Below are 21,090 nucleotides of genomic sequence, written 5' to 3' on the forward strand. Positions count from 1 at the left end.
ATTTGATTCAGATAAGCTTTCTCATAAAGAAACATCTATAGGTATAAACACTTCTCCTCGGAACAATGTCCCGTTGTTTCAACAACATACCAGTCGCCAACCATGATTTCAGAATCTTGCAAATTTGGTACTGCATTGGGACTATTCCACTGTACTGTGCTTTAAAAGGGTGAATGGCATACTCATTCAAAAGTGCTATTACAGTCCCTGGAATTTGACATGTGCACCACATAAAAACAACCAATTCCAAATCAGTGCCATTTACCCTTTGAAAGGACAGTACAGAGTGGAATGATATTGCCAACAGTCATGAACATTTCAAATTTCTACTTCTTTTTAGTGTTGTTTTAATTCAAATTTCAATTTTCTAAAAATTGAAGTTAGTTCCCAAAAATTGTTAATTTATTCATTGTTTAACTTGTTGTAAGTTTAATTTGTTGGTAATATTTACCCAGTTGATTTGTGTGGTTTTCTGATGTTTCTTTCAGTAAAAGTTTGACATTTAAAAACTGTTATTTTTCTTTAAAATCTATTTGTTTAGCCATTACCAAATAGCGGACAAATTGTAACGCGAGTAACCATAACACGAATAACACTGGTATTGTTCTATTAAAATAACATGTTGGTAACTCACGTTACATATTTTTCTGTTACTCGCTTTACAATTTTTGATGTATCCATGTCATGTTTCATGTCACTATTGTGAAAAAAAAATCATTTCACTACATGTAATATGTATTAATATAGGAAAATATCAAGTGTCGTTTGTTAGAAACAAGAATTTACATGATAGAGGGGAAAAAAATAGCTATTTTGGTTACTCACATTACATTGCGCTAGGTGGTCTATTTGACCAAGAATTAGAAACAGAACATATCATATACTCTATCAAAAAAGAAACGCATAGGCGAATATTCATGGAATTATCTCTTTAATACAAAGTGGCATAATATAGTTATTTATGATCGTATCACAGTCAAATTTGACATGATTATGTGACAATGTTCTTGCTATGGACTGACGGCAGTGGAGGCGTTTTCGTCACCAAACAGCGTTGCATGAGGGCGCTGAAATCAGTACCTTGTGTAGCCACCAGCAGCAGCAATCACTGCGCGACATCTCCTTGGCATATACTGAATGAGTATCTGCATCCGGACATGTAGATTCCTAGCCCATTCTTCCTGCAGTGCATGTGACAGTTGCGGAAGCGTCTGAGGCTCCGGGTCATGCTGGCGTACACGTCTGTCCCATAGATGTTCAATAGGGTTGAGATCTGGTGATCTTGATGGCCATGGCAACACATTAATGTTCTCATTCTGTAGGAAATCAATTGTTACACGTGCCGTATGCAGCCTGGCATTGTCCTGCTGAAAGTGTTCTCCCTGTCAATCCAAAATGGGAAGCATGTGACAGCGAAGAATTTCATCCCGGTAGTGTACAGCTGTCAGGTTGCCATGTACAAACACAAGTTCACTTCTGCAGGTGTATGAGATGGCTCCTCACATCATGACACCGAATCTGTCAACTTGGGCGATGCAGTTGTTGGCAAAACGTTCATTGCGGCATGTGTAAACACGTTGTTGTCCATCATGTCGCTGTAGATGGAAACGTGACTCGCCACTGAACCATACTCGCTGCCAGTTTCCCAAGTCCCATCCCTGTACATTCGTGCACCAGCGAACACATAAAAATCGATGTTGACGTCGCAGGATGGGGCCAACATACGGTATCCTAGCCCGTAAACCAGCTTCTCAAAGTCGGTTCCGAATGGTTTGTGTAGACACCCTTCTCAAACCAGGTATGCGTCCAGCAGTGTTCATTGCTGTGGCAGTTCGGTGACGCAAGTGCAGAACCCGGATGTAGCGATCTTGTGCTGCAGTTGTTATGCGAGGTCTTCCACTTCAGGTCCGGTCTTCAGCCGATTGAAACTGCTGGTACCTGTCCAAGAGACGTGAAATGGTGCTCTGATGAACTTTCATGTGACGTGCGACTGCTGACTGTGATTCACCTAACTGGAGGCGGCCTATTGCAATGTTTCGATTCGGCAGGTTTAGTCTTGACATCTTGCAACTCCTCTATGTCGAAATGGAAATGAGGCATCATTGCGAGCATTGCAGCTTTAAATACCCATCAATATCCCAATCTTTTTCCCCGAGTTTCACGTGCATTCACCAAAATCTGACCATTTCACGCCGATTTCCTGCAATTGTCGCATAACCAGGGGTCGAATTTTACGCTATTCCACAAATAGTAAATTTCGAAACGGAATAGTAAAACAATTCTTCCAATATTCCGTCATGAAAGTGAAAATAAAGCACTAAAAATCGCCTGCGACTATTCCGCTTACGCTTTTTCTTCAGGTACATTTTTCTGCAGAACAAATCCTCGCGCTACTAAGATATTTCTCATGCACTTACCGGTACAAAATAAACGTCTTTTTGATCGAGACTAATGTTTGGAGTGAGTTCGTTTGTAATTCCAGCTAGTACACAGTAATGCATATACTGGTATATAAACAATTGTTCATTACACAATGTTGTACAGGGCGATGTAGCACAGTCAAGAAAACTAGTGGTACATTAATAATTGCAGGGATCATACATTTTTAGACAGAATAGTGTTTTTTGAAATTCTCTATTCCTTTGGGATAGTGGTAAAAAAAAAAAAACATCAACCCGACGTGCGTTAATTTGTTTTAAGGTGTATTTAGGCATGCTGTCCCATTCCAGGAACATTAACAAACATAGTCATTCAGCAACATTGTAAAAAAAAACTATATTTTATAAAATCACACTTTTCTTCTTTCCCTATCACCTATGCATTTCTTCTTTTGACAGAGTATATTATGTAACTGCAGTGTAACATGTAGGTATTAGATATGCTATTACATATATGCAACCTGTATTTGATTGTATAAAGCATAATTTATGTATTATGGCCTTAAAAAATATGCTTTTATTGTATTTATTTGTCAAAATAATTGGCGTCTATTCAGCATGCGATATCTTTTTGGCAACAACCTCAATGACAATTTTTTTTTTATCCATGAACTTCAGCATATTGTTGATCACAAAACACTAAATTAATTGGTATTTAAATGTTGAGTCTTTGTCCGCTTTATTGTGAAATTGCCCATATGCACCATCCCACAAACCACGGCCTTTGATATACCAGTCGTGGTGTACTGGCTGGAATGAGAAATATGAAGAAAATAAACAACTGTGGGGCATACAAGTGACCACTTTTTATTAAATCTGCAACCAGTTCAAGTCTTTTTAGAATCAAAATACACATCAGTTGATTGATGTAGACAAATAAATATGTGCTGAAACAGAATTTATTCCAATAATAGAAACGGACACATGCTTCGGAACAAAAGATACAATTGACATAATCCATTACGCCTACTGTAGGCCTACTTGCCACTTTACTTTTCTATAAAATAACCGGGATGCATGAATATGTATATGTCAAAATAAAGAAATATGAATACATGTATGTTGTAATAAGTAAGTGTTGGAATGTTCATTTGACTCATTGTTTTTAAGATTTCAGTTTATTTTTAGATTGTTTTTAATGTTATGGATAAATACGTAATTATGCCGATGACGTCAATTTGCTACTGAGAATAAAGTGACAAGTTATATTATGTATAATGAACAATTTAAGTAATGTTTTTTTTTACTGGAAGACTTTTTATCAGTTCTTGAATAAAAAAAGACATGTTGCAAAACAGGTGATATTTAAAAAAAAAAAGGTTTAAAGTCTGCTTGTGTTAAATACAAATGAGACTCTTCAGTCTCGACTAGTTTTATAACCACAGGTACAGTCAAAAACTCAATAGTCTTGTCATACGTTTTAGACTGGAGTCCAGACTCTAAACTGAGTCAGAGACTCAACATTTTATAAGCACGGAACCTGGAGGCAATTTCAGGAAACATTACAAGTTTACATAATTTATGATAATCAATTAAACATTCTGTACATTTACATGTTTGCCACCTATTTCACAAAATAGATGATCATAGCAAGAACACAAATTGTTTTTTAGTAATATATTTACTTTTACTTTTGGTTTATGATCGCTTTTGAAATTGGTCTGTGGCTGTACATTTTATGTCTTACCTTAAAAGCTTCAAAATAACTAAGCCTTGAGACTAGCAAGAGACTTTTGGGAGCAAACATAAGAGAGTGATGAACAAGGGCAGAGTCTTGTTCATCAGTGTCTTCATCATCGGGTTTGGTTGGACTGATGGCAACCGTTTCATAAAAAGTCAAACAGGCACAGTAATGGCGGTTGGCATCGATGTCTGTCAGGACAGACACAAAAAAAGATGGAGGCTGTCTCTGTGTGGATAATGTCCATCCTGTTGGTTGACAAAACTGAAACAACACAAATATATTTTACATAAATAACAAATTTACCATGAACACTTTACATATACATATTTATGTACAGGGCTCAAATTTAAGAATTTTTATTAATTACTATGACAATTCTGAAAGGTTTTGAGCCTGCCTACATGTCCAATAGTTTTAAATCAGTAACTTTTGCAATAAATACACACAAAATTAAAAAAAAAAACATTATCCCTTGAACTGGCAGCAATGATCTTTCTTACACACCCATTCAGTTGGTGAGAACATTATTTTACAGTGTTACACATACATGTGTGATAACAATTTAAAGATATATAACTGGGTATTCCTAGGTGATGACCAGGTTACCACTGCCATTCTATCCAATTAAAAAAATAACAATCAATGATTGTTCTTTTTTTAATTGGATAGAATGGCTGTGGTGACCTGGTCATCATCACCTAGGAGTAACCAGTCACATGTCTATTATCAAAATCAATTACTCTGGGACATATAACTTTATAAACTAACCTAAAACTGATTTGTCTGTGACAAGTAAGTTAACTACATATTGTATGTGTGTGTATATATATATATATATATATGTATATATATATATATATATATATATATATATGTATATATATATATATATATATATATGTATATATATATATATATATATATATATATATATATATATATAGTCAAACTTCGATAACTCCACCTTCAATCTCTCAATCTGAAGTGATGGTCCTGGCCAAGTTGCTACACAAACTAGTAGTAACGACCTTCGAAAACTTGATAAACTCAATCTCTCGACCTAATTATTTGGTTTCTGCATAAAGATTTAATAGAGTATACACTTCTAAAACTTGACGCATGTGGATTGACCAAACTGTCGTTGCTGATAGTATTTTAAAGATGAATGTATTGTCAATCATGTCAATCAAGTGAAATGTGCCCGTCTCAGGTGGTCTTGGCTGTCGAGGATTAAGGTGATAATGACATAATAATAGATCGCCAATTAAGCGGAACGAACTGATCCTGTGTTTGGTTGTCGGTGTTCGTACGTTGTGGAAAGCCTTGTGATGTAATATATAACTACAGACACAATCTGGTTAGCCTCAAAGAGCATTTGTAATAATTGTTAGTGCTGTTTGTTTTTGCTCTCAAAGGCCTGAATAGCTTCAAACTTTCACTTTTCTATCTATGTATCAGTTAATGTTTATCAATTACCAATCATTTAGTTATGTTAAAAATTGATACATCACAGATCGAGCAATTTGGGGAAAGACCCGGTAACATGAGGATAGCCAGATCGGTTTTGAAATGTTCTGCTTTCTTGTCATCCAAGCAATCTCACGTAGGGCCCAGAAATGGGGGTGGGTGGCCAGATTGGAGAAAGAAAGTAGAAGTGCTAAGTGTAAATAATTTTGTGTAAAACAAATATACTTAGGCGTAGTAAAAAAATGGTTTGGTTCCAGTTACCCGACCGTCCCTAGATTTTTGGTGCCGACCATAAACTTTTTTTTAACCCCCCCCCCCTCTTTTTTTTCTTACCTGTTTTATTTAATAATCCATTAATATCAATCCTAATTTTCGTCGACTCTAAAAACAACAACTGCAGAGAGGTGCCACGAGATCTGTCAGTCCAAGATCTCGTTACCAGAAGACCTGGAACACTTCGCGCAATTTTACTTCCGAAGAGTTCCAATTGAAAAGCTTCTGAGAGCCATTCGGAACTCCTCGTACATTTCCACGAAATATAAGCGTAGCGGAATGTGACGAGGTGTTCCGATTGGATTCACAAGTTCCGAGTAGTTCCAAATGAGTACAAGAACACGTCCGAGAGCATGTGGTGTCAATGGCGTCTTCCATTTACAGAGTAGAAAGTCAAAAATGTGCTCATTCAAATCAAATAATATTATTTAAATCAATTTCAAATGAAACGACATTCAAGGAATTATTTTCTACCATTCACCCTCCCGGTGTCAGATTTCATTTTCAAGCCAGCTGTAAAGCTGAACTAAAGGATGACGATATCGCAGTGGACGATTCAAACGTCACTGTTGGCCAGCTGGCCGAGCATTTTTCTATTAAATATATCAAATTTTGTTGCACAACAGATGATGAACGTGACATAACTCCAGTCACCCATGTCAAAAAAAAAAAATGCGTTTGATATCCTTATGGAAAGTCTAAGCCAAAGAGGCTACGTTAAAGAAAAATCTTAAAAAAAAAAAAAAACCCAACGTTTTCCCTACCTACCTACCCTATTTGTTTTTGGCATGTAACAGGAACCAAACAATTTTTTTTACTTGGCCTTAGTGTTATTAGGCATTCAGTGTTTTATTTGTTAGTTACGTTCCACCATGTTTTGATATCTGTAAAATATGTCAACGTTTATTATATAATTTAATTTCTGTTATTTATATATGTATGTAAATGCCTTCTTTTTTTGTAGTTTTTTTCTGCCAATAAATACATGTAGCCTATATTCCCAAGCATATATTTCAAATTCATCTGGGTTATCTTTTTAGTTTTTTTTGTTATTTACTTACTTTTACAATATACGCAAAATGAACGTACTACAGGCGTCGAAGATGCCAACAGCTGGGGGGTAGGGTAGGATGGAGTGCTGTGTGGTGTGGTGACAGTGATATATTAGTTCGCCTCTCAACTGGGGATGCATAGTTTTCAGAGTTCAGAGATAGGCAGCGAAGTGCACACTTCTTACAATATAAAGCCAAATAAACCAGCTGTAATGCAGTTTCAAATTTGAACTCGCACTCTCTGAAACTCAAACTATTGTCTCGTCCTCTTCAAGATCAAGTTATCGAAGTTTGACTGTGTATGTATGTATATATATATATATATATATATATATATATATATATATATATATATATATATATTAATCATATAGAAACAAAATGTCTATTATTTTTCAAAACACGTCTTTAAATTTTAAACAAGATGGATATTCAATTCTCAAAAGAAGACTAAATATCACTATTATCAGTTTTGGTTAAAATGCATAAATATATCATGTCTTTGTATTATACTATTATAGAGACTAGACATCCCGAGTTTGCTGCTAAAGACTAACAGAATTTTTTAATGACTATTACTTATATTTTCTTGTTTAGAATACAAGTACCTGTGTTTCCAATGTGTTTCTTGTCATATTAATGTTTGTAGTAGTTCAAACTGGATTTCACATACTAGTAATTTTGTACATACAAAATATTACATAGGGGAAGTAAAATCACTTTTGAACTATACAAACATTAGAACAAATTTCTAGTCTGTCCCATCCTCCTACATAAATGTTTTTTTGGTAAATAAGTTTAGTTTGACTAAGAAGAAAAGTAAAAATGTGTGCATTTTGAAAAACAATCGACTTAGAAATAAATAACTTGTAGTAAATTCAATAGTATGAAAAATGGCATTGCCTGTAGAAGGACTATAGAAACACACTGAGTATACAGACAAGAAGATATATTTAATTTTAGTTGTTACAAGGGATTCACTACTGACAAAAATACTACAATGGCTGCAAACAATAATTAAAATAAGGAATCATATTTACCAGTTCTATTCCTTGTGGGAAGGGACATGTTTTCCAGTCCTTTTCTGGAAATCGTTGTATAATCTTACCACAGCTGACACCACTTCCTGAAAATCAAATGCATCCAAGTTATTAGATGTAAAACTGCTTATTACATACATGTACTTTAGAAAAACAAGTAAACAATTAAGCAATATAGACTAAGTCCCTGATTATTAATATCCTGCTACAGTCAACAACAACAAAAAAAGAAAAGAAAAGAATTGGTTCTCAGGCTGTGAGGCCACAATGAATTTTTTTTATTCCAATTACCCAATACAAATTTTACATTACCCTCTTGAAGATAGGAAACATAAAACAATGCCATTGAATATGATTAATTAAATCAAGTTATTAATTAACAATGTGGGTTTTTAAAAACTATTTTGAACTATGATACAGGTATATTTAAAAACAAAACTGGACATGTTGATCAAGAAATTTCTTGTCAACTATATCATAAAATAATATTAAAAAAAAAAATCCTTTCTTCCCTCACCGATTTGAAGAAAAAAATATCCTTACAATAAAAAAATTTTGTTGTTGTATGGCCTAAATTAACAATTCTAATAAAGTATTCCTTTATTAGAATTGTTAATTTAGGCCATACAACAACAAAATTTGAGTAGTGCAATAAATACAAGGAAGACAAAATATATACAAAGATAGTGGTGATTCAATATTGTTTAAAATGAGAAGTTAGGCTTTAATTTTCAAAACAATTCATTTCAAAATTTACTGATTATAATGCAAACTGAGTTCCTAATCCTATATTTATATTAACAATCTTCAAAGTATTTACAATTAGTGTGCTGATATTAGTGCGGGGAAGATTTTGTTTTCAAAATCTTGATTAATGATATTTCTAATCAACTGAAAATCGATTAACAACCACTGTCTAATGTTTCAAAATTGTATAGCGATTTCTGAAACTTGAGTAGTGAATCGCTACAAAATGTTCCTTATGGTGATAAGAGCAAATAACAAGGTTCGAAATTCATTGTGTGGAGTGGCAAGTAATCTTTATGTTTCAGTTTGGAAACAACTGTATAAAAATTATTAATGTTAATAAATTATTTTCTTTACAGCATTGTTATTTACTATGCACATTTATTATGCATAGTGTCACAAATCAGATGAAAATAGTAGTGTACTTTTCACAATTTTTTTTTAAGTAATGAAAAGGTGCCGTGTAACATTGTTTCTATTAAACCACACCACTAGAACACATTGATTATTAATCCAATCCCTGCAATTGTCCACAGCAATCGGCAATGTCGTTGACTTTTTCCAATCTGCACGGCACTTTTTTTTTTGCTGTAGACTATATATATTAGGAAAAAATATTTTCCACAGCTATTTTTTTGCCGTGGATGTTTTCTTAATTGCAGGGGTTGTTAATCATTGAATGTCAAACATTTGGTAATTTTTACATATAGTCTGAGAGAAGAAACTCACTGATGTTTCCTTTAGTAGCAAGGGATCTTTCATATATACCATCCCACAGACATGATAGCACATAATTGATATACCAGTTGTGGTGCACTGGCTGGAACGAGAAATATGCCAATGGGCCCACAAACGGAAATTGATCTTAGACTAACCGTGCATCAGGCAAACGCTTTACCACTGGGCTATATGTCCCACTGCTCATTTGTATCAAATTATACATTCAGGAACATTCGGGAACCTTTGGATATATCTGGAATTTGCTGATTATTGACAATGACTATTTTTTTGCTATATATGCCAACAATGTGTGTGCACCCTACATATTATAAAAGGAAACTAACCAAGATCATTATCAATATAAATTACATGACCCCTTTTATTTCACATTTCTTTTTGATGACCATAAAAGACAATTATGCAAATTAATACTTTTCTTTATACGGTGAACATTTGCTCAAAATGAGTAAAAATTTCAATTTCTTTTACAATGATCAGGGGTGCAGAAAGTACTCGCCTGCTCGCCAAATTCTCTGGGACAAGTAAAAAAAAAAATAATAATAGCAGTCCGGCTGGCTATCTGGGCTTTTTTTTTTTACTGTTTTTAATTTTTTTGCACTGAATCCACGACTCTGCATCAGCCATCAAATATTCCAAACGATTCAAACAAACAGTTCAGAATGATGATGAAATACACAATACATGTACCGCATTGATAATGATGACTTCAGAGTTCTGAAATGCGCAAGAGCGACATTCCGGAATCAGAGCTGGTCAAAGGTCAATATTTCCTCAAAATGGCTCGTTTATGCTGAAAGTATGTTGCTGGTGTGTTTTGAATAGATTGTTCTGTTAAATACTTGTTGGGTGTCACTTCATAACTGTTAGCCTACAAAGCTTACGTGAGGTCTCGAAAATAGCAATCGTGTAATTTTATACTTTCTTTAAAAAAGTTTTAAAAAAATGAAATTTAGACAGAATAATAAAAAGAAGGAAATGAAATAATAGGTATGTAGGAATAAGCCTAGGTACTTTTTTATGTCTATTATTTCTCTTTTTATCTTCAAAAAAAAATAAAAAATAAAATAAAACTTAATTTAAATTTTTGTATTTCAGCCAGAGGTTAATGAATGTGCGTATGTTATTTATATGTGTACATACTATAGTAACATTAATCAATGATCATTGCCGACTATTTAATTTTTGTTTCGTTTGTTAGAAAGTCACAGACCATGTGACTGCAACATGATTTGATGCGCAACACTCTGTGGCATATTGACCAATCAGAGCTATCGGGGTCAGATTATTTTTACTCTTGGAATTCAGCATGCACACGCTGGTCTACGTAACAACTTTTTACGTACTCATGATGGTGTCTAAAATTATGGGTTTTTTTATTTATCTTTATTATGGCATCCCACGTTTAGGATAAAATCCTTTGTAATGACAAATGTCAGACTTTTAATATTTTTTATCAACAACATTGGGGCCGTTCTAGATCAAAGACGTAACGCTGTCAGAGCCGTTCGTAACTTGTAGCACTTGGTATGTCAAATGATGTGTTACAAAATGTTGTGGGAGGGAGACTGGTTGTGTAATTGTTGAATTAAAATGCCACGTGAATGTCTATGTCCCAACAAACACTATCAATTGAAGTAATTGTAGGCTACGTTTCACGAGTTATTTAAAAAAATGTTTTTTAATGATAGGAGTCGGTAGTGCACACCTGAGACGCTTGGGCCATAGTTCATGAACCACCTTGGAACCAGCGATTTTTTTCCCATCCCATCTATCCTAATCATGTTCGTTGTACATAATAATGAAATTTAAGACAAGTTGGTTCCTATATATATGTTTAGCTGCACGTTCATCAAACCATCTAACACTGAAAAGGTATATATATATAATTGTGTGCATCAAATTATATGAACAGTACATAATGTAATTAAAAAATCAGATTGTCTGCATCAGTGTATAGTAGGCCTACATGTCATAATTATATTTCTATAGTACTACTCCTGAAACTTTTTAATAAATTATAACTCCATTCCTGAAAGGAAAGAGAAGTCAAACTACACCAATGAACCAAACAACATAAAATTAGAAGGTTTATTGGTTTATTTTTGCAACATATGTCTGCATTTACATACATGTACCAATTACTTCGTAAATTAATAATGCTTGGTTTTTACTTGCCGTAGCATTTTGATGAGTGCGATTTTTCGCGAAAAGTCTGGAATGCATTGCCTGGTTTAAGTTCGGAAATGAAACTACATTGAAAATTTTGTCGAGAATGAAACACTGTTCTTGATTTTTCTTACATGTGATAACCTCCTGGTAACCTGAATGACCGTTCTTGATTTATTTCGATGCCTGCATACATGAACATAAGGTATGAAAAGGAATTAATATTTCTTTATCAGTACCGTTAGCAGCACAATTATACATTAATCAATTACTTTGACATTTGGTAGAGACAGTCTGGAAATCTAGTTTTAAAATTGCCACATACATGTCTCATGGAGTAATCCGTTTTGCACATGATTCATAGTCATGCATGTCACATTTTCCCAACAGCTCATAAGAATGTGCTAACCAGTGATGTTACATTTATCAACAAATGAAAACAAAAACACTTCCTGGTCCATATTAGCTGAATATATATATCTAAAATGAAAAACATTTTGATATTAAATATAAGTGATGTACATCATTTGTTTTTTCATCAGTGAAAATTCTGTTTTCTCCAATACCAAATACAAGGATCCAAACTGCCCAACATGTAACAAGAATGGATTGCCCATCTACTACTACTAGTACTAGTTATGGTTTAAGTTCTGTTTAAAACCTTGCTTAGCAAATGAATTTGGGAATAGACATTAACAACAAATAGTGGTTATATATAGGACTAAGGTCCACATGTAGCACTGGACCAACTGGTTAAGTAAATAATATTTATTTTATTGCTTTTCGATTACAAGTGTTTACTTTACTGTTTGTCCTTATGTGTGTGACTACTGGTACCGATTACTCCATGTAAGTACATCATACATAGTGTATGCTATTTCTAACAATAAAGCAGCAAGGGATCTTTTGTATGCATTTTTCCATAGGCAGGACAGTACAGGCCATTGGCATTGGTTGGGGTTGGAAAATAATTGCAGTCCACTGAGGGCAATCCATTCTGCAACCCATCACACCTCACTTTTTTAGTTTTTGACCATCTCAGCAGATCTATAATAGTATAAGTTTAGCAAAGGAAAAATAAAGTTTTCTACCATTGCCATCACCATTAGTTATATAAACCCAAGGCTAAACAAGTTTTTATAAGATGAACTGAAAACGCAATAAATATACAATGATAGAGTAGATAGCTAAGTAAGGCTGGGTAAGTAGGCTAGTTTGAACTTTATGCATTATTAATCTACATGTTACGTATGATTAAAACGAAAAATATTACAATATAATGAAATTATTTAATACAGGAAGTATGTTGCTCATTTCTTACGTTCTTTTTCGTGGTCATATCCTACTACGACGAAGTAGTCAGCCAGGCGAGACATCGCAATATTCTAAAAAAATTATGGCATTGCTTGACTTTTTCCATCACTCTGTCGCCATTTTGACTTTTTGATACATTTTGTTGCATTTCCGGAATTTTTAACGTAAGGGAGATAACCGCACTTTTTTTTTTTTTTTTTTTACCGTAAACCATTTATAAATGTAACAAACATCAAACTTAAATAATAATAATACATGTAATAATAATAATAATAGTATAATAGTATTAGTATTAGTATTAGTATTAGTATTAGTATTAGTATTAGTATTAGTATTAGTAGTAGTTAGTAAGTAGTAGTAACAACAACAACAACAATAATTGTTATTATTATTATTATGGATAGTTATCGTTTCAGCCAGTGCACCACGACTAGTATACCAAAGGCCGTGGTATGAGCTATCCTGTCTGTGGAAGGGTGCATATAAAAGACTTCTTGTTTAGTTGCTACTAATGGGACATATGCCACAAATGCCCATACCGACCCCGGTCGTGCTGCTGGTTCTCACTCAAAAGCCGACACCTGCACCCATGACAGGCGTGGCCACAACATCTTGCTGAAAAAATGTAACGGGCTTCAGATCAGATGACTACGTAACATGTCAGATTGAGAATTACCAAATGTTTGACATCCAATAGCCGATGATTAATAAATCAACGTGCTCTAGTGGTGTCGTTAAACAAAGCAAACTTGTTATCAAAAGTTTACCAATCTGTTGGGGGAGAGGGGATGACAAAAAATGTGACATGTGGCTGAAGGCCACAGACGTTCATGGAGGGATTCCTCGGATTTTTAAACGTAAACAATTAAAAGAAAAGAAAAGAAAAGAAAAATATATATAATTACAGTCGAAAAATTTAGGGGGTGGGGTGGGGTGGTGGCAGGGCTGGGCCCCTTAGTGGGAGAGAAGTCGGTGTAATTGTCTTACACCTACATGATTGAGTGACAGGCGGTACCGGTCTGCGAACCCAGTACCTACCAGCCTTACGTCCGATGGCTAAAACTATCACACTACCGAGCCGGTTTTTTTTTCTTTAAATAAAAATAAAAATAAAATGAACGCTAGAATATGCGAATTTATTTTATTATGGTATTCAATCATTCGGAAAACCTCGCCCATTTCCAAAACATCGGCCAAAAGATGCGAGAATATCCGATTGGTCCCGAGTGACATCGGACCGAAATACTAGTATTTCGATTGTTAGCCAAAATCGACAGAGTACCAGTCTAAACAAGGAAGTGCTTTTCTTGAGAATGAGAATGCGAAACAAAGTGTGAAATATTCTCATTAAACCTACACGGTTAGTTCATGGTAGATAGCCAACCACAAAAGTCCTTATTGTGTCGTATATAGCACTGTTATAACTAATAATGTAGGTTACTACGTATTCCTGAGGTTAACACGCCCCAATCACAATCTCTCCCCCTCCCGAACAATTCTCCCCAGAGTACCTACCAGCCTGTAGACCGATGGCCAAACCACTACGCCACCGAGGCCGGTGGGGGGGTGGGGGGGGGGGGGTGGGGGGGGGGGGGTGGGGGGTGGGGGGGGGGGGGGGGGGGGGGGGGGGGGGGTCTATGGGGGTTATCACCAGGGTGGATGTAGGGTCTGAAAGTGGTGCAATTATTTTTTACAGAAGTATTTCCATGGTTACCAACAAAAATTACCACTAATAACTAAATAACTCCTATAACTTTTTTATTATAGAAGCTAGAAACAAAATTCTGGTGTTGTATGAAAGGTGTGTTGCAGAAGTACTGTAGTAATTACTTTGCCGAAAGACATTCACTGCAATGTTTGCCACTACGAATGTTGGATGTCGGTCCAGCGGTTCCCGCTGGTCCTTCAGCTTCTGTCTCTGCAGCTGACCAGTTACTATCGACGGCTCTTGTTACAGTGTCAATGGCCCTGTGTCCATGGGTGAGATGGCTCCTGGGCTGGTACATGGGGCTTCACCAGCTCCGATGATCAGCTGCTACTGTTACTTCCAGAGACCAGCAACCACTTATGGCTTTCATCATGGTGCTTATTACAACCGTGCTTACGGGCGATACGGTACCCGTGGCTCACTCATCCCGTGCCGACCGTCCATTATTCGTCGAAGCAGTGACTGCAGCGGTTTTCCACGGTCTTCCACAAGTTATTCGCAGTAGACTCATCCGCAGTCTAGATCAAGCTTCATGGGCAGCCGATGGGCCCTGTTGGGACTGTATGCGTTCCGGATCATCACAACCTTCTAGCACAACTGATCGGCATGCCTGTGGACTGCTTTCCATTAGGGATGGGATGATTATTCGATATGGAATACCATAGTTTTAGGCCCATGGTTTCCCAATTTGCAAACCGCGATTTAAAAAAAAATTAAATTGTAAATTGTACATGTATAAACATTTCTGCTCATTGCTGGTAATCCCAATTACCCCGAAAGTATTTCGGCCAATCATAGCATTCGATTCCCTTAAACCGGACATGTTTGCATTGGCGATAGGTGCTGTTCGGATCCTGCACAGAACCCGCAAATGTCTTGCTGGGACCGTAAAAATTGTAACATCCCAAAATAGGAACTGACCTCAGTGATTAATCCTCTGTGAGATTAAACATTTTAAGTATGTCAAAATTGGAAAAAAGTAAAAAAGTGTTAATTTCAAGAATTATAAAATGGGGTCCAATTTCCGTCATATTAATTTAAAACAATTCAGCATCGCTAATTTCCTTAAGTTTTTATCGGGACGAAATCGTCCGCAATTGCTGAACTACAATGTACGCAAACTACTTTGCACTTTTTCTTTAAATAAATCCTTGTGGATTTATTTTTTCACTTTCAGTGCAAAAAAAGAAAAAAAAGAAAAGAAAAGGTACTAGTTAAATAATTCACTATTATATATTATGTGCATGTACTTGTGCTTTTTAAAAAAAATCCGTGATAGCTTTTTATGTCACTTGTGTTGAGTTAAATAATCAACAGTTACTTAAGCCTATATATTATGTATTTGTGCTTATATCGAGTAATCCATACTTTAAAAAAAATATATGTACTTTCCTTGACTTATATCTTTCTTTTAGAATTCTATAATGTGTCACACCCATACATTATGTACTCAAGAATGCATCTAAAGACAACTGAATTTAAAAATAAAAAAATACCGGAGAGACTATCCCTAGCATTCTCGCCCCCAAATTATTTTGCCAACTCTCTGAACTCAAATCCTGGGGGACACATTGCCCAAGTATCCCAGACACAACACACTAACATGGCATGGTAAAAATGCAATTTTTGTTATCTAGTCCAGATATAATTTTATATTTAAAATTATTTTACAAATGACCATTAAAAATAAAATGTCTTAAATATGTACGTATGATAATTGGCGTACTTGTACTACTTGTAAAACGTATCGTGAATAAATTGAACCCTGCACCAAAAACCAAAAACCGAACTGAAAATAAAAACCCCCGAACCGTCCCATTCCTACTTTCCATTTGCCACTTCCAGAGGAAGCATTGCTTACACAGTCTTGAGACTCGGATTTCATGGGGAGCTGACAGGACTGTCCATGGTTCAATTCTCCACAGCCGTACAGCATTGGACACACTTGTTCCTGGCTTCTAAGGGTTTTTTCTTTATGCCGGTCATCGAGAAAACTTATGACAGCATAACTTTTCCAGCTATAATGCTGCCACAGTTCCGGGACTTCAGGCCATTGTCACTTCGTGTGACCCTACTCTGTAGTCTACAGTGGATCCGATGAACGGCACCGACGGTATACTTGGTTAATGGGTCTACTGCAACTTCCACTCAGCAGTCAGTTCGAGATAGAAGTCGACAGTTTTCAACTCATCAAAGTGAGAACGCAGCTGTCATGGGTAACCCTCTCCACGGTTTTCCGCAGGTCAGTCGTCTATGATGTCACAGATCTTTAAGCTGGATGATTCAACCTTCATGCGGTTGATGGGTTCCGCTGGGATCCCCAGGTCCATATCAACTTGACCAGTGTTCTACATGGGATCGACATGACTGCGCTAGATTGCTAAGCAGTCGCCAACATCTCATGGGTGGAATGAGAAATAGCCCAATGGGTCCAATCCCAGACTGATATATGCATTATTTGAGTGCTTTACCACTGAGCTATGTCCTGCCCCATGGAATACATGAGGTCATGTGACACAGACCAAATGTTAATTAATCTTCACCCATTTTAACACAATTTCTTCAAGTCAAGTGGGCTCAATGTTGGTAATTTTAAGGAATAAACAAAAACAACTTGATGGTTTTAGAGATTTGTAGAGTTTTGTATTAATATCCTTACTTGTTTAACTTTATTGTCAATGAAAATGCTTCCAAATTGTAAAGAAAAGTCACAAATGAACCAGTTATAGAGTTTGTATCATACATGTAGATGTCTGACGGAACAAGTTTGACAATACACCTGTACAATATATATATTATAACAAACATGGTTGTGTATTTCAGGTGATGGCTTCCATACTTGACCAGTATGAAGAAGATTCGGCAAAAGCTGCATCTGGAGTTAGTAGTGCCCAGGTAACCACAATGCGAGATCCAGTGAGTGGTATTTAGTTTAATAAAATAAGTATATAATTATCAAACATTTAGTATGGGTATGCATAAGGAATAATCTGAATATCTGAATATTCACAAATTATGTGAGTTAATATTAATTAAAGAACATTTTTATTTTATTTCATTAGTTTAATCATGTTGAGAAGATAACTTATAAATTGGGGTGAGGGTCAATGCATTTTTAAAAGCCTTGAAGAAAATGGGAATATGCAATATTGGTATTTTCATGAATGTCATTTATAGGCAGTAGCTAGCTGGGTTTTTTCTGCCTGTTTAATAAATGTTTGCTGGATATAGAAATTACAAAGAATAAATATTGAACGAAAGTTGATATTTTTGCAATCTAATTTGTGCATGTTGATGAACCCTACCATATGGTTTTAAAAGCTCTTTCTTGATCAAATAATATTAGCTGGTAGTTAATTTATGATGTTCATAATTAAAATGAACTAATGAAATCACATCATTCTTATAGGCTTTAGTATTATCCTGATTAGAGGTCCCATGACATTCATCGCTCAGACTTTCATTTTTGAGTGTTGAGAGTGCTATCATGTGTCTTCATTCCACTAAATTCAATATGAGGAATGCAAAATATGTTCCCCCTTGTTTGAACAAACTACAATAGAGGGGTCTAACTGATTATTTAAGGAATTGATTTTCCTGTCTTTTACGTGCAAGTTTTCGTGCAATTTTTCATGCTACTGAGTTTTTCAAAAATGAAAGTCTGCTGACTATAATATTATTTTCACATCATATTATTTTCAGTGTTTATCATTTGAAAATCGATGGTGAGGAAGAATCTTCTCTTCTGAACTTATGTACAAATTCACTGTAATTTGCTTTCAGTGTACAAATTCACTGTACCCAGTAATTTTAAGTACTGATAAATAAATGTGTGATATCGGTGTGTCACAAGGCTTGTATTTTTTCACCCACTCTGTAATAGTTTTACAATAAGGTATGCAGGGTTGCAGAAATGGAAAATATTTCACTAGTCTGCCTGACTAGACACAACTAAAACTGACTAGCCTGCCAGAATTAGTTTGCCAGCCTATTGAATAATGTATTATTGTTTAATGACATTAGAATATACACTGACTTTACTTCAAATGATAGGTATTTATCATCTTTCATATATATCATATACCACTTGGTAAGTGATCAACATCATGTGGCAAATGAAATCAAATGCCAAACTTTAATTGACAAATCAATCAATTTTTAAATATTGTGGTAAATACAAAATGTTACACATTTCTTTCATATAGATTTATAAAATTCATGTGACAAGTATTTAACAGAACAGTCTATTCAAAACACACCGGTATCATACTTTCAACATAAACAAGTCATTTCTAGAAAGTACATGTATTGACCTGTGACTGGCTCCATTTCTGAAATATCGTCTATGCAGTACATGCATTGTTGTGTATTTCATCACCGGCTGCGTTTCTGAAGTTGACAATGCAGTACATGTATAGTTGTGTATTTCGTCATGATTCTGAACAGTTTGTTTGAATAGTTTGGCTGATGTGGATTCGATGGGTGAGGGGTGACGGAATTACAGTCAAGTCAGAAAAAACCAGATCACCCGCCAGACTGGTAGTTGCATTTTTTAACTCGTCTGTCAGAAGTTTTACTCACATTTGGCAAGTGGGCGAGTACTTTCTGCACCCCAGCGGTGTGTGTACCTGATTATAGTCTATTGTTTATTTGCTGTATTCAATGATCCAATCAAAATCCCCACTATAACAAACATTTAATTATTCATTTGTAATATATGTACGCTGTATATTTGGAATAATTAAATTAAAAATATTGTGCTGAAGGAAGACAAGTTACTGTAATGAAGTCTTTTTATGTAGTGTATGTTTTAGTTTGACATAATTATTCTTATTGTAATCACATTTCTTGAAACTTGCATTTCAGTTATTAATTAAAAAATATAATTACATAGGTTTGTGTATCTTGCAGATCGGTCCTGGATTTGTGGATGCTAGAATTGAAGCAGAGCAGCCAATCTTCAGCAAGAAAAAAGTCAACTTCAAGTATGTATTGACATTTTGAGGAAATACTATTTTGATTGAAACAGTCCAGTGAAGTATTTATTTGCATTGGATATAACTTAAAGGACACACCCTAGTTACGTTTATTTGTTAACCATTACGGCGTTGTTTTTTGCTATTAAACCCCATTTTTCACAAATAAAATTGCACTTTACTTACATTTTATTATTTAGAATACACATTTCCATTCACCTGAAGTGCTTTTTGGTAATCCTGATGTTTGTAAAACCACGAAATGCATTTTTTGAATTTTTTCACAAGACGTGATATCGAGAGAAAAAACGTTAAGCAAGCGAGGTCCAATCTATTTTTAGAGGGGATATTTCCATTTCAATGTCACAGACGTTGGTATGTCACGTGACTGTTATCATTTTGGTTCGGTTTGTTTTCTCGTGCACGGTTCGTGCAATCAACATCCGATTTGTTGTTGTTCATTCGTGAGATTTTTCTTCACAGTTCGTGAACGTTTTCAGTAACAATAAAGTTCAGACAAGTAAGTGTCTCAATACAAAACGTTACAAACCCTTGAAACCAATAATTTTGCTAAGTCTTACGATATCTGGAGAGGGGATACAACCAGGACAGAACAGTTGGAACATGTCCAGGAGAGGTGAAACGAACGCACCCCAAGTCTGTGAAATTTGTCGTGACGTAGGCATTGTTGTAGGCATTGTTGTGCTTTGAGCGACATCTACCGGTGACAACAGAATACTAACTTTAAAAATTATTTCAAGCAATTGGGACATGGGGATTCCCATGGTATATATCAACATAAAACCTGCTTTTTCACTCCATTTGATAAAAACGTGATCTAAGTGTGTTACAGGTTTGTAGATTAACCAAATTATAATTTATTTTCGCTGGATGGAACTAGGGTGTGCGGCTTTAATGGATGGGAATGGCTGACAGGGCTAAAGCCTATATTCAGACCACTTCCTATATTTTGTAGGAAATTACATTTATTCTAAAGTTTTAGATTTATTTTTGTGTTTTTATTCTACTGTTCCAAGTGGCACATATCTGGGCTGTGTGTGTGTCCCAAGACAGAAGTTAATTATCAGTGTTAAAGCTAGAAGTCATTGTAAAGGCCCTACTCCACCTCATAAATATGCAGATATACTCTTTATATTACCCAATGCAACATGATAGTTAACTTATCTCTTGGGGGAACGGGGCATGTAACTCTATCATACTCACCAGAATTGTGTTTGGTCATTGAGTGAATCCCCCTGATGCACCCACTGTTTTTGTCTCAGCCCAGCAAGTGTCTCATGACTGTACACCACTGAGGCCAGTTGTCATTTATAATTTAATGTTTTAGACCACCTGACGCTATCACCCACCTTGCAGTCTGTAACAACTTTTTGGTAATGGCCATGAGTTCAAATGTTCTACTCAGACTGGATCTGGAACATCCTGACATGCCTGATGGTGAGTTAAAATTTCATTTAAAAATG

General features: G+C 35.4%; 2 protein-coding genes across 3 annotated transcripts in view; one reads left to right on the forward strand and one right to left on the reverse strand.

The window, feature by feature from the left end:
• LOC121380588 (myotubularin-related protein 13-like) overlaps nucleotides 1-13,041 on the reverse strand; it is a 114,659-nt gene extending 101,618 nt beyond the window's left edge. Inside the window, exons 1-3 of the mRNA XM_041509472.1 lie at nucleotides 12,930-13,041; nucleotides 7,955-8,040; nucleotides 4,126-4,383 (exon numbers count right to left, since the gene is read on the reverse strand). Coding sequence (XP_041365406.1) covers nucleotides 4,126-4,383; nucleotides 7,955-8,040; nucleotides 12,930-12,984 — 399 coding nt within the window. The 5' untranslated portion in view covers nucleotides 12,985-13,041. The remainder of the gene's footprint in view (nucleotides 1-4,125; nucleotides 4,384-7,954; nucleotides 8,041-12,929) is intronic.
• A 1,130-nt stretch (nucleotides 13,042-14,171) lies between these two features.
• The window catches only part of LOC121380608 (vacuolar protein sorting-associated protein 18 homolog), a 56,672-nt gene continuing 49,753 nt past the window's right edge, over nucleotides 14,172-21,090 (forward strand). The window contains exons 1-4 of one of the 2 annotated variants that reach the window (XM_041509503.1): nucleotides 14,172-14,282; nucleotides 17,454-17,546; nucleotides 19,542-19,615; nucleotides 20,955-21,064. In XM_041509503.1, coding sequence (XP_041365437.1) covers nucleotides 17,457-17,546; nucleotides 19,542-19,615; nucleotides 20,955-21,064 — 274 coding nt within the window. In that variant the 5' untranslated portion in view covers nucleotides 14,172-14,282; nucleotides 17,454-17,456. The remainder of the gene's footprint in view (nucleotides 14,283-17,453; nucleotides 17,547-19,541; nucleotides 19,616-20,954; nucleotides 21,065-21,090) is intronic. The other variant, XM_041509504.1, reaches the window with a different exon arrangement.

This window comes from Gigantopelta aegis, chromosome 9, assembly GCF_016097555.1.
Source record: "Gigantopelta aegis isolate Gae_Host chromosome 9, Gae_host_genome, whole genome shotgun sequence".
In the NCBI taxonomy this organism is placed as follows: Eukaryota; Metazoa; Mollusca; class Gastropoda; order Neomphalida; family Peltospiridae; genus Gigantopelta; species Gigantopelta aegis.